The sequence below is a fragment of the Stigmatopora nigra genome, chromosome 5 (assembly GCF_051989575.1).
Source record: "Stigmatopora nigra isolate UIUO_SnigA chromosome 5, RoL_Snig_1.1, whole genome shotgun sequence".
NCBI classification, from domain to species: domain Eukaryota; kingdom Metazoa; phylum Chordata; class Actinopteri; order Syngnathiformes; family Syngnathidae; genus Stigmatopora; species Stigmatopora nigra.
The window spans coordinates 7317669-7330817 of record NC_135512.1 but is presented as its reverse complement, the minus strand read 5'-3'; the positions used below and the strand labels follow the sequence as shown (position 1 = coordinate 7330817).

Genomic DNA, 13149 nt, shown 5'->3' with positions numbered 1-13149 from the left:
TACCCCCGCCCTTCCCCTTTCAAGTCTATGATGTCAGTAGCTTAACGGCACAGTATGGCGACTTTCCCTTTTGCACTTACCCACGCACGCCAATACGCATTTATATTATAATTGACACACTTTAAGTGTCTATGGTATTTCTCTCGACTATTTACACTTGGCTTTTTTGTCATGTCTTTGACAGCAATCACGATAGTGGCTGCTTGGCGGTCTTTTGAGTTTCTCTCAGCAAAAAAAAAGTTTTGTCGTTATTTTCACGGATGCGGCAGGTTTACGCGGTCCTCCACCAGGGTATGTTCCGCCCCGTGGGCCTCGACGCACTGCTTGATCACGGCCGCCACGCCGGCCAGGCGGCGGTCCAGAGCGAGCAGGTGCGGCTCGCTCAGGACGGGCCGGATGGGGTCGAACTCCAGCGACACCCGCATGGCCGCGCTCAGGGCGCCGCCCTGCAGCAGGTTGAGCCGGTTCCAGGTGGATACGCGAATCCTGAACCAAAGCATGAAGGTCATTTGGATTTCTTTTTTTCCGCCCCGCGAATAAAAGACGTTGGCGTGGAACAACATACTCACATGCAGCACTGATAAAGCGGCGCCAGGATGCTGCGCTCGTCCAGAGCGGGGTTCCCGAAGCTGAAAATTGGACGCCATGTAGTGCGTTTGGGGTGAGGCGGTTTACGTATTTTCATGTTTAGAGCAAAGAGCGAGCGCATACCTTTTGCCGTTGTCCAGCGTGATAAGCATACTCGTGCCGCCGTCGTCCTGGAAACTGTCGTAATGATGGCGGTCGGCGTTCCCGATCAGGTAATCGAAGACGGCCGTGTCCATAATGTCCAGCATGCGCGGCCCGGCGTCGTACAGCGGCATCTTCTTCACCGCCATGCAGTAGCTATCATCATATTCCCATCTGAAAAACAACAAATGACTTCAATAATGTGGCACCACTTTTTAATTCACGATAGCTTTGTCAGTGCTAATAGATATGTTAATGCTTATTTTAAAAAAAAATACAGCTTGATTTTTTTTTAATGGTACCTGAAACCATTAGTAAAATTAAAAGGACATACCATGAATACTTCGGTATTTGTATTGTGCACGTCATTTAATTTTGTGATTACGTTTCCGTAATTAGGTAAATATTGCAAGAGTTATCAAAATTGACCTATTTTGAATAAGGATGATTAACCTTTTTTCTTTAAATAAAAACATTGTTTGATTTGATCTATATTAAGATTTACTCCACATTTTATCTTTTCTTACTACCTGATAAATGGGTTTGACATGCGCATTCAGGCCTCACTCACCTGGCCAGCTTGCCCTCCCGGTACGTGCGTCCCCACGGGTGTCGGTGCTTCTGCAGCGGCCACGTGTCGGGTAGCCACAGCGTCATAGATCCCTCCATGATGTCGCCCTGGCCGCACGCCGCCTCGCTCTTCCGACAGTAGTAGCACTTCCCGTAGAAGCAAGTGTCGTTGCCCTGCGTGAGGAAGGTGGCGAGCAGCTGCTTGTCGGCCACCGGCTTGATCTCCGTGCGCAGGTTGATGTTCCTTCCCACGACCAGGGGCGATCGCCTGAAGCCCAGGATTCTGCCGTGGAGGGACGCCGCCACGTGAGCCGCTTTTTTTCGCCGTGACAACTAAAAAGACTCACTCACCTGTCTAAGTGGAAGGCGGCCACCTCGCCATTGTGGCGGTCGTATCCGGCGTACGGCTCCGCTCTTTCCAACACGTAGTCACGGTTGTATCTGTAAGAGCCGGACCGACTTGATTAATTCATGTATGTAAAACTATACATATGTTCATTAACATGGAAAAAATATTATAATATATTCATTATTATGTGCTGTCCCTTATTAATTTAATCAAACTCAATTCATGCTTTAGCCATAATTGACGGCAAGCGACTTCCAAACCAGTTTGACAGTAAATACATTGGAACGGGGAAATGGGAACTTGCACCACAAACTTATGACTGTACATCATAACATCATAATTTAGAATACGAACATTAGGAATGTCCCGATGCTGATTTTTTGTCCATACCAATCCGATTCCCTTTTTTCTAGACCAGTGAAAATAATACAAAAGTAATGTACCGAGAAAAAACCCACACTGGCCTGGGCAGCACATGCAAACTCCACACAGGTGAACCGACCTGGATTTGAACCCACGTTTCCCACTGAGCGGCCAACGCACTAAGCAGTCAGCCGCCGGGCCGCCCGAATAATAAGCTAAAGGGAAGAAAAGGGGGATAACATTGATAGCACGGCACTAACCTCTTGGGCTTGAAGACCACCTTCTGTCCACCTTCCAACACCAACAAGGCCTTGAGCTGGGTGCCCTTAAATCCCACGTCGGCACGCTCCACACGGGCTTGGCTAAGTGCGCTGAGCACGGCGGCTAGTTCGGGCGCTTCCTCGGGATACACCTCTCGGGGACCCACCCACTGGCTGGCTATCTCCCACGGCGACTGCAGGGTGTGGGTCAGTCGGGCTCCTTGCATCAGCGACAGCCCGGCCTCCATCTGCCGGATGTGCCCCGTTAGTCAAGAAGAGACAGGCGGACACCCCCGGAGCGGGTCGCTCACCTTGCGGAAGGCCTGGAGGTCTCGCCTGCTGGCCGCCGAGCCATCGCCGCCGTCTAGCAGGAAAATCTTGGCCAGGCCCAGCAGGAGGAGCACGGCACCCAGGAGAACCAAGCGCTGCTTCAGCTTCATCTCCGCACTTCCCCCGCGTTCTCACCTTTGCCACATGGCCCCCTCGCCGAGCCCGTCGGCCGTGTATGGGCAAAATGGTGGCCGCCTAAAGGAGGAGAGAATGCCAGACGTGACTACACTGTTTTTGTCTCAACGGCTGAACTGCTTAAATAGACGCCACACCTAAATTACTGTCAAACCTGACCATGTTCTATGAGCCAATAATTGTGGTATGTAATGAGGTTAAGCAAGACACACAGCTTAAAACAGATGCGAGCAAACTGGTCCACAAAGGCCACTGTGGCTTTTTTTGCTAGCAACCAATCCAGAAAAGGCACTTTAACCAATGAGATTTCTGCAGAAGACAAGGAGTTCTTGACTGCAATTTACAGATTGCACTTGTAGGACTAGTTTGGTGAAAAAGCAGTCCCCCTTTTTTGGGTTGGAATGAAAAGCTGCACCCATTGTTGCCCTTGGTGGAATAGTTTGCCCAAGCCTGGCTTAAAATGATCCATTTGCTTTAAAAGATCTTGGGATCTGATCTTTTTTTTAAATATTAGCTTTAGCAACACAAAAATGATAAATAGGGCCGCCAAAAAAGATCATTCCCACAGTCGACTAATCATCAACTGACATCAATCCCATATCCATTCACCGTATTTACTGTATTATTATGGGTTTGCATTAGTGTCAGGAATGTTAAGTGAAATGAAAAACCAATGCGCTGAGAAATGTTGATGACAACTATGTAGGCGTAGCATTGTTTTCCAAAGCTTAAGCAGATTTTCGCAAGTTTATATTTTTTTTTATTGAGGTCAACGAAAATCAGACCATTAATTGCTTTAACCTTTTTTGTGTGTTTCTAATCTGAAAAATAATTGAAAAAAATAAAATACATTCAATTAATAATGGATCTATACAAAACCGTGAAAATAAAATTTAGATAATCTTCAAAACATAAAATTACATGAAAACGTCCGAAAATATGAACAAATATAGATTTACCCCACTTTTTTTCATTTCAAACATTTTTAAATATAAACAAAATACCAAGACCTCTAGAGTAATGAGAACAACTTTTGCATGCTAGTGGTCAGTACAGCAATTATAACATTTTTGACTCTTTATGACTAAATATTTGATTAATTCGCAATGCTTTTCTGATTCAATGTTAAAGCCACGCATGCAAAAGCTCACCTCATCACAACACAATCGCTCTTTCATTACATCCAGGCAGTTTAAAAACAAGGAAACGTACACCTTTCACCAGTCAAGTACGCCATAGTAGTTTCTTTATCACGTAAATCAAGCGGTTAAGCCGCTTCGATCTGACTATCTTTATTTGGAATTTATTTTCCTCCAACCTGTGTCTAGTTACGGATGCACCTGGCTGATGCTAAAGCTAAGCTAGATAGCGAGGCAACGTCATCCGTTATGTTTTGCTTACCTCGCGGCCATACGCAGTCCACCTTTTGCTCCTTTTTGACCACGAGATTGTAAAGATGGAAAATGTAAAATAAACGGTTCTCCCTCCCTCCAGGTGGTGAGGTGACGGCCGCTCAATCCCTGGCGGCGCCTCCTTTTCGGGGATTCCGGACTGGATCACACTAGTCGGTGACGTCCACTTCCGAGAGAGACATTTGCTGCCGGCTTCAGGTGCTACCTTTAGGGGGCGTAATCGGGCCGAGAGTGCGGGCAATCCGCATGATGCGTTCAAGAAGTGTCGGATTTTACACACGCGAATCAATGTATGTAGTGTTCACTTTGACCTTGCAAAAAGGCCAAATATAGCAAGGCAAAATGAAAAGACATTGTATAAGACATTTTTTTTCCTCATTAAAAAACGTGTACACTAGGACATGTATTCACCTAAAAAACACAATTTGTCATAAAATAAAAAAGACTGACATTACATAGTACTAAAGCTATTTTTCATTAAAAAGGGTTACCTTTTGTTTACCATCTTCAAAAATATGTTTTTTCTTAAAATAAAATACTGTATAGTAAGGCTATTTATCATCGTTGTACCCAGAAGCTTTTATTTGTTCAAAAATGCCCATAGTAAGGCCATTTTCCTAAAAATAAAAAGGCGATGTAATGTATTACCATGAAACCCCAATCCTAGTTTTAAACCCTAAACTTTACCCTCCCATGGGTTATAAAGCCAACTTGGAACTGTACTTCTGAGTTTCTTAGTTTGAAAGTAAAATACCCCAAGCACATCATTAACAAGGCAAGGAGTTGGAGGCGAGGATGTGGAGTAAAAAACAGGGCATAAGAGTGTTTATTGGTTCTCAGTGTTCTCACATGGGAGCACATCACTCAGCAGTGAGGTCACAAGCGCTCCACAAAAACACACTCGCACTCGCTCACGCACCAGCTTGGCCACCTCTCCGTCAACTTGTGGACGGCAAAAATGCCCCAAGGGCCGCTTTCCTTCACAGCATATAGAGACATTGACCGCATGGTGTAGTCCGACACATTGGTAGGAGAAGGGGGGGGGGGGTTAAGGGGGAGGTGGTCCACTGTAAACTCAACAAAGCGTGATGACAATTTTCAAGCTGGAGTCCAGAATTGTTCAATTCATCATTAGACAACCATACAAAATCACATGCAGGCCTTATTTCATCTCATTACCTCATTCAGTCTATTGTAGATTTAGATTGGCGTCCAATCTTTTTTGGGGGGACTGAAAGCGATTATTCCAACTGTCAGGGAGCATTTTATTGAAATTTCAGGCATTTTCTAGGAGGCTGTTCAATTCTCTCCCAAAATGTGTTGTTGTGTGGCCACTATATTTCTCTCAAAGCATCTTTTCAGGTGTGCTGCTTTTTCCCCTCGGCCTTCAAGTCACGATGTAAATGATTGTGTCACAGCTCAGGTTAGGACCTTTCAAAAATATATATATCTATATATGTATTACGTACAGCTGTGCAGGTTCCTGCCGAGCCTGGCTTTGGTTTTTTTTTTTTTTTCATTTGCTCCTCCACAGGATAGACCAACTTGTGTTCTGGTAATATTGTTCAGGCTGTGAAAATTGAAGTGTTTAAAGCGCATTTGCAAGCGAGAGCTCACCGTGATGGAAAAAGCTTTTTCAGGAATACCACCTGATGCTCAAATGCGCCCTGAAAACGCCATTTTTTTCCCACTCGGGGGCACAACGCTGGCAAAGTGGGGGTGCCAATGCTGAAATTCGGAGCCATGGGAGGGGGTGTAAATAAAAGGCGCCTAAAACACAAAGGAAGAAAAGAAGATGATTACATAGACTTGTGCCAGCCGAGTTGGAATTGAATTTGTTTTTGTTTTTTTTACCATCAAATTATTTCGAAAAGCCATGCAAATTTCATTGAAAAAATATTTATCTAATTGTTCAATTTAGAAAAGTCAGTGCAACATTTCAATGAAAATTTCCATTTGACTTTGTATATGATTAATTTTGTAGAAATATTTAATTACCCTATTTTTAAAAACTGAATTTTATTGAATGTCCTTTCTTTAACATGGGATTTTTAAAGGTGTTCACTTTTTATGACTTTTAAAAGAAATATTTTGATGGCAAAAAGCAAATTAAAATTTTGTTTTTTTAAAAAAAATGACAATTTTTTTCAAAAAGAAAATCAAAATCTACTTTAAATCTTTTTCATATTTCTTATTTTTAGTTATACTTAATATTTGGCATGCCTTCAATTGAGCCGTTTATTTATTACCATTGAATATTTTTTAGACTTAACTTTTTAGAAGTTGAAATTTTCAAACCAGAATTTTTTTCCGATTAAAAAAAAAAGAAGTGCACGGAATTCCAATTCAAACTCGGATAGCACAAGGTCTACTTCCAGAGGAACATCAAAATGTAACAATTTCAATGTAACAGACACACAATGTGCAATTAATCTACTGCGCGATAATACTGTGTCAACTGCACCGGCGCGCCACAAAAAAAAAAAAAAAAAAAGAAAGAAAACACTGTACTTTTTCTGTGAATAATAAAATAAAAAAAGGGAGCGTGAAGACGACTTTGTGCACAACTCCAGGTCGCTTTAAAGTCCGCATTGGCAGACTGATTCACAGTCTGCTTGTTTTGTTACCATTCCAAAGCTGTTTACAAAAAGGAGGACGCTTCAAGCGCCATGTTATCGCTTCCATTTTTAGAACATCGTACCTGGTATGCTGTGACAGATGGGCCTCCCCGCAAAAACACTTTTATATACAAAACACTTAACGAAAACAAAAGAAAAGACGGTGTCGGCGCTTGTAATAAAAACATTCCAAAAAAACAACAGCAACAACAACAACAACAACAACAAAAAATTAGTGGAGCCCTTTTGTCAGAACCCAGTTTTTCTGGGCAAAACTGTGGGCCAGAATCTCAAAATGTTTTTTAACGGCCCCAAAATGAGTCCTCTGAATGTCTCCTCCTCGTCCGTGGAGCGCTCATATTAAGAAAACTGTACATAAAAAAAAATGAGAAGAAAATAGAGAGGACGAGCTCCATCCGATTGGCGAGGAAGTCTCATGGGCCAATCGGACACGAGAGCAGTGGTGCGCTTCCTTGTTCAGTAGTCAAAGATTGTTTGTCCGCATGCACACAATCGCACACGCAAATACTAGGGTTCTCTGATAAGGCAGTGGTGGCAGGTGAGGCTGCAAGGAGAGCAACAGGAGGGAGCCGTGATGGGTTCATTGGGCAGTGAAATCTTCCAAGTTGTGCGTCAAAAAGCTCTCCTGCCTTTTTTGGCTCACTCGAATGACATCAGATTAGCTGGCACCTGAACACAAATGCCACATTATAAATATAGTTTTACCTCTTACATATTTTTCTAGCGAAATCGCAAAGTGGAATATTATTATAGATTATAATATAACTGACTGTATGGAATGTAATCATAAATTAAAATGACATGTACACGATACAAATACTGTATTTACTCGCATTTAAGCTGCCCCATACATATTTCAGTACAAATGTGTTACTTTGGAAGGAATGAGTTTCTGTGTGGTTTTTCACATTTTTAGGAACTGTAAAAAAATATATATATATAATAGCGGGGGGAAAATTGCAAAGTAGTGAATTCGCACTAAGTGAAGACGCTATAATCGAGGGATTACTGTTTTATCATTCATTCATTTTCTAACCCCGGTCGTGGGGGCGGGGCTGGAGCCTGTGCCAGCACAGGGTGCGAGGAGACACAGTATTCATGCTCACACTCATACCTAAGGGAAATTCAGAGTGTCAGGCCAGCCTACCATGCATGTTTTTGGGTTGTGTACCCAGAGAAAACCCACACCGCCCAAGGAAGAACATGCAAACTCTCCACAGCAAGGTCCAGACCTGATATCGAACCCCCGATCTCAGAACTGTGAGGCCAATACGCCGTAATCGGAACATGACTATAGTATATTGTATTTAGGGCACCTGTTGTCTGTTGCTTTGACACGCAGCACTAAGGTGTTTAAACCACAGCAAAGCGTTCATCCTGTTTCCCGCTTGGTACTTGTAAGTGTTACCTAGGCAACCGACAGAAAATGGAAAATAAACAAAAAGGGACTTTATCATAACATTTACAAGGAAAGGATGTACACTGGGCGATATATCGCACAACTCACCGTGCTCCGAGTCGGTCAACATGAAGACATCCGGGTGCTCGGGATCGTCCGCCATCATGGCCATAAGCCCCACCACGCACACGCTCTTACTGGACTTTGACTTGAACTGGCAGGAGGGCAGCGACAAGGCATGTTAACGTACTGTACGCGTGTGTCCGCCCGCCACCGGGTTCTCGTTAGCCCGTGATTGACACGCTGTGATGTCATTGCTCTCATTAGTCAGCGAGTGCTACCATCTGTCCGCACACGCACACCAATGCAAACGCATAACATGGCTCCTGCGCAGTTTCACTTTAGGCAGCCGTCAATGTGAAGTTTTTTTTTTTTTATTATATAACAAGCTAATTATGTTAAGTACAGTGCTTTTATAAGAAATTGCAGAATGTATATAAGTATATAATGTCCAAATAGTGACTAATATATAAAGTTTCAGTTGAAATACTCGATATAATAGAGAAAAAGCTAAATCACTTTTGTATTCTGAAGCCAAAAATAGTTCAAACCAGCAGCCAGACAGACGTAAAACATCAACAAATATGTTGCACACTTATGATCTTTGCTATAAATTTAAATAAGTTATTGTCATACATCTGGTTTTACTTTGGAAAACAATGATGCACTTACATACGTTCAAAAGGGTTTTCCTACTCTAACTATTCTCAGTACAAAGTTTTTGAAGTATTTCTAATTACAGCGAAAATGTTAAGCTTGGAGGAATATAACGGAATTTAGACATGAAAGGATAGTCAACTAATCAGGGATTCGCCGCCTATTAAAATAAAATTGGTGGCAGACTTACTGTATACAAAATAAATCACACGAGAACCCCAAAAACTTACCACTGAAATGAAATTAATTGCACGAGATCATCTATGAGAAACTTCTGATAATAAGCTATTTGAAGAGTTTAATAGTAAAGAGGGAAGGAAGGTAATAATAAAATTAGATAAATCATAATGTCTTACACTTACCCCCATTTAAAAAAAAATAGTAAATACTAACATTTTGAGCCTTAAAACAGTGGTGTCAAACTCATTTGGGTTTGCAGGCCACATTCATGCCAACTCAATCTCCACCAGTTTATTTTGGGCCCCAAAAAAATGCATTTACTGGCCGCCATTGACACCCAATCCAATTTGACTGGGATGATCGGATGAAGGCTCATTGGTGCATCGCAGTGGAATGAATGCTTATTAATGTCTGGAAGTTTTCTTCCGTCTAAGTCGACAGCTAAAAATGATGCTTTTTTTAAAATCATCTTTTAACGGAGTCTATTGTTTACCCTCTCTGCCGCACACCAAGAAGAATGTTTCTGCTTGACATCATTGTGTACAGAGAGTAAATAATGGCTATCAGATGTCTTACGAAATCAATGATGTTTGCGTGACTCGTTTGTGTAGCCCTTCTTGCTCTGTGGTTTTAAATATTTAATGGCTATCACCTGCGGCAGCAAAGACATATCAAAAATTGCGCAGTCCCTTGTGGACATGGTCTCAAAGTGTGCGTGTGGTGCTTACATGTTTTCTCTCTGTAGCCTTCAAGGACTTGACGGGGTAGAAGTAAAGTTGGGTACTGCAAAGAGCCACCCAGTATTTGGTCCAGGACGCCACCTGCAGGCGTATGGGAATAAATATGTCACATGTCAGAAAGGAGCTTCGGAATAATACTACGAGTTGATTTTTGGTCTGAGAACAGGCTGGCAATTTCAAACATTTGCACGGAAAACCTTATTCATTCCGATTTTAAAAATATACCTATTTTAAAGGTGTTCATTTTTTTTGAAAAAGAAAACCATTTCGATAAAGAAAATACTTTTGCAGTTAGTATTAGACATTGGACAAAAAAAAGGCCGTTGCCACATAACTTTATAAAATGCAGTTCAATATATGCCAAACGGGGTTATCCATAATAACATCTTGGAATTAACAACTATGATTAGTATTATAAAGTGCCTTGAGGGGCATTTAATGAGAGGAAATATAATCAAACAGGAATGCTTATCTGAGAGAATGCCAGCTAACAGAGAGCGATAATTTGCTGCCAACCTTCCTAATCAAAATAGTTTGGATGTCCATCACCGCCAATAGCACGGCAACATTATCATTTGCTCATTCATTGGCTTCATGACACTGGCAAGAGTAAGAGAAAGAAAAAAAAAGAATGACGCTCATGAATATTCTTCATATGTGCGTGCCAGACTAACAACAGAGACTTTGTTGCCGTGCTTTGTCCAATTGAATAATCAGCCACGATAGCGGGAGCCAGATTGTAAACACCCAGAAACTTTCCCATTTGTTAGCATAACCTCAACCACAAGAAAAACAATGACGTGTACGTCAAAATCACTCATCAATGAAAGCCATGCGTTGTGTGTGTTCTGACCGTTGGTTTCTTGCCTTCCTTGAGTACAGTTTTCCGCCTCAGCACCCCCTGCACCGTCACCGCTCCGGGATATAAATGTACCGCCAATTCCTCCGATTCGGCCGAGCTGCACAAAAAAAAAATGATATGAGGGGTTCAGAATTAGACATTAAAAAAAGAGGCATACGGTAAACCAGATAAGTAACATAGAAAGGACGACAGACGCAAGCGGCTACGAGTGGAGATGACAAGTGGTGGGGAAACGCAATCGGAAAAGCCAACTCCAGGTTTTGGCAGCAGATGCGTTGCAAGGTGGTTTGCACATTGTGATTGGAGCTGGCAAACTTCATTAAGCTACGTTTGTAATGCACAAAAGGATTTTTGCTTTGGAATTTTCATTCACAAACAACTGTGGACATTGCTTTTAATTGGATGTTATAGTCAAGTGTAAAAAAAATGATTTAAGCTAAGTGTAGTTTGGCGTAGACCAGGGAATTCCAAAGCAAAGGGATATTTCTAGACAATATATGGTCATTCTGGCACTTTTGATTGTACCGGGATCTCCCTATTGCTTTATAAGCCTGGTGGGATACTAGGCTATTACCCTGGAGTAATATTGGATTGATAGGGAAATTGACATTTGCTCCATTTTTTTGATTTTGAGAAAACTTGGTTGGAATTTGAAATGATTCAAAATTTTAGAAAGAAATACAGAAGAATTTGTATTACATAGGAAAATGTTACAAGGCATGTAAATATAAAAAGTCTTTGGTTTGCATTTAACACGAAAATTTTGATGTTATGTGCAAAAAAAATGCAAGAAAGAAAGATAAAGGCAGATTACACTGAGGAACAATTTTGAGTTTACACATTTCTCCATATCACAGGCATTTACTGCAAAGTTTTTCCAACATATATAATATTTTGGTATTTACAAAGGCGGATATTAACATAAGTAGTTAAGCTGAATAAGAAAAAAAACTGTCACATTAAGTTTAATCAGCACAAAAATCAAACTCTAATTAGTTTTTGTTCAAATTGTTCCTCAGTTTTATAGACAGATAACCAATTTTCCCCTTCACCTGATTTGTGATATCACCCCAATACAGCAGAAGATAAGGCCAGCATTAAAACACAAGCAGGCGCACTCACACACACAGCGTCTGCCCCCTGGCAGGCGCTGAAAAGGGGGGCACCAGAGTGAGGACGACAAAAGAGAGGTTCGGTTTGAGGTGGGGTCGGTCGGTATTCCGGTCGGGGTGTGTATGTATACCTGCTGGGCCTCAGGACTCCTCGGTAGGGGATGCGGGCCACGCGGGTCACTGGGCCCAGAGAGTGATAGAACCGAGTCCTGTTCAGAATAGGATAAGATAGGACAGGGTAGGCGGTACGGAACACACTTTCTTTTTCTCCTGTTTTCCCTTCAAGGTGCAAAGGGTGGGATGGAAGAGCGGGCGGGGGCTTTTCTTATTCGAGCGTTCCGACGCGTTTGGAAGGGGGATTTTCAGTCCGGTCGAAGGCGACAACGAGGGGGGGAGGGGGGACTCGCAAAATTTCAAGACTATCTTAAGTCTTCAAATCTCAGGAGGTTTGCAGGAGATGAGGAAAAGCGTGATGGACAGTGGATATGATATGAAATATTATAGTCATGGTCATTATCTTGATAATGGCTTGTGATGAGAGACAAACTGTGCAGACAAGGACATGGGAAATAGTCACAGGGATCTTACCTCTCGAAAGCTGGCCATGTTACTTCCTCGCTGAGTTCTGAGCCGTCGCTGCTTCCTGTTCAAGTCGAAACCACAGCAAAATATAAAAAAAAGTCAATTGTAGATGCGACTGGGAAAGTTGGGAGTTTTTATTCAATTAGTGTCAAAACAAACAAAAACAAAGTGAAGTGGTGGGCTGCTACGAAAGCATATTTTGACATTATTTTTGTGATTACTTTATGAATAGGCTCATTTATAAATCACATTGTTTTCTGGTACTATGTTCAATTGAACCAAAAAGTACAGCTAGAGTATTAATATTGTGTCATTGTAAAACTGTTTTTCAAGGTAAAATCATGTTTGAAAACATATTTTGTGTCTTTAATTTAATTACTCATGACAAATTTGAGCTTGGGAGGGAGACAAAAAAAAACTGTAAATAAATAGGCCAAAAGCAAAGCTTGGATTAAATCATATGCGTTTTCTATAAGGCACAAAGTGGAATTTAAATCGAGGACCATATGTAGTGCTCACCCAGCGAGATGCCGCTAGACAACGTGGAGCTCTCGGCTTGGCCCCGGGTAGGACTGTTGCTTTCCATCACGCTGTCGTCAAGCAAGTGGCGTGAGCCGGCGTTGGGGAAGGTGGCGCTCTTGAACTCTACCGTGTTCATCTTGTGGATGAAACTAGCAAGAGAAAAACCGAAAAATATGTGTTTCAATTGGGCCTTGGAAAATAAACCTTTTTGTGAATTAGTAGGAGTTTACTTTTTTAATGCATAAAGT

General features: G+C 42.0%; 2 protein-coding genes across 4 annotated transcripts in view; both read right to left on the bottom strand.

Annotated features, from left to right (window-relative positions):
- On the bottom strand, positions 1 to 4341 carry fam20b (FAM20B glycosaminoglycan xylosylkinase). The gene is made up of 8 exons (XM_077717610.1): positions 4138 to 4341; positions 2583 to 2796; positions 2272 to 2519; positions 1651 to 1740; positions 1301 to 1582; positions 712 to 903; positions 570 to 629; positions 1 to 486 (listed from the first exon to the last, which is right to left on the bottom strand). The coding sequence occupies exons 2-8, from the start codon at positions 2709 to 2711 to the stop codon at positions 255 to 257; spliced, it is 1233 nt and encodes a 410-aa protein (XP_077573736.1). The 5' UTR covers positions 2712 to 2796; positions 4138 to 4341; the 3' UTR covers positions 1 to 254.
- A 603-nt stretch (positions 4342 to 4944) lies between these two features.
- The window catches only part of ralgps2 (Ral GEF with PH domain and SH3 binding motif 2), a 45876-nt gene continuing 37671 nt past the window's right edge, over positions 4945 to 13149 (bottom strand). For 2 of the 3 annotated variants that reach the window (XM_077717606.1, XM_077717608.1), the window contains exons 14-21: positions 12899 to 13050; positions 12386 to 12440; positions 11929 to 12006; positions 10677 to 10782; positions 9812 to 9904; positions 8295 to 8400; positions 8104 to 8195; positions 4945 to 7456 (exon numbers count right to left, since the gene is read on the bottom strand). In XM_077717606.1, coding sequence (XP_077573732.1) covers positions 7427 to 7456; positions 8104 to 8195; positions 8295 to 8400; positions 9812 to 9904; positions 10677 to 10782; positions 11929 to 12006; positions 12386 to 12440; positions 12899 to 13050 — 712 coding nt within the window. In that variant the 3' untranslated portion in view covers positions 4945 to 7426. The remainder of the gene's footprint in view (positions 7457 to 8103; positions 8196 to 8294; positions 8401 to 9811; positions 9905 to 10676; positions 10783 to 11928; positions 12007 to 12385; positions 12441 to 12898; positions 13051 to 13149) is intronic. The other variant, XM_077717609.1, reaches the window with a different exon arrangement.

Coding starts and splice junctions, on each gene's coding strand:
- fam20b (XM_077717610.1), bottom strand. CDS start 2,711: ATGAAGCTGAAGCAGCGCTTGGTTCTCCTGGGTGCCGTGCTCCTCCTG. Junction 1,583..1,650: donor GCCGCCTTCCACTTAGACAG/GTGAGTGAGTCT, acceptor CCTCCACGGCAG/AATCCTGGGCTTCAGGCGAT. Junction 487..569: donor CCGCTTTATCAGTGCTGCAT/GTGAGTATGTTG, acceptor GCTTTGGTTCAG/GATTCGCGTATCCACCTGGA.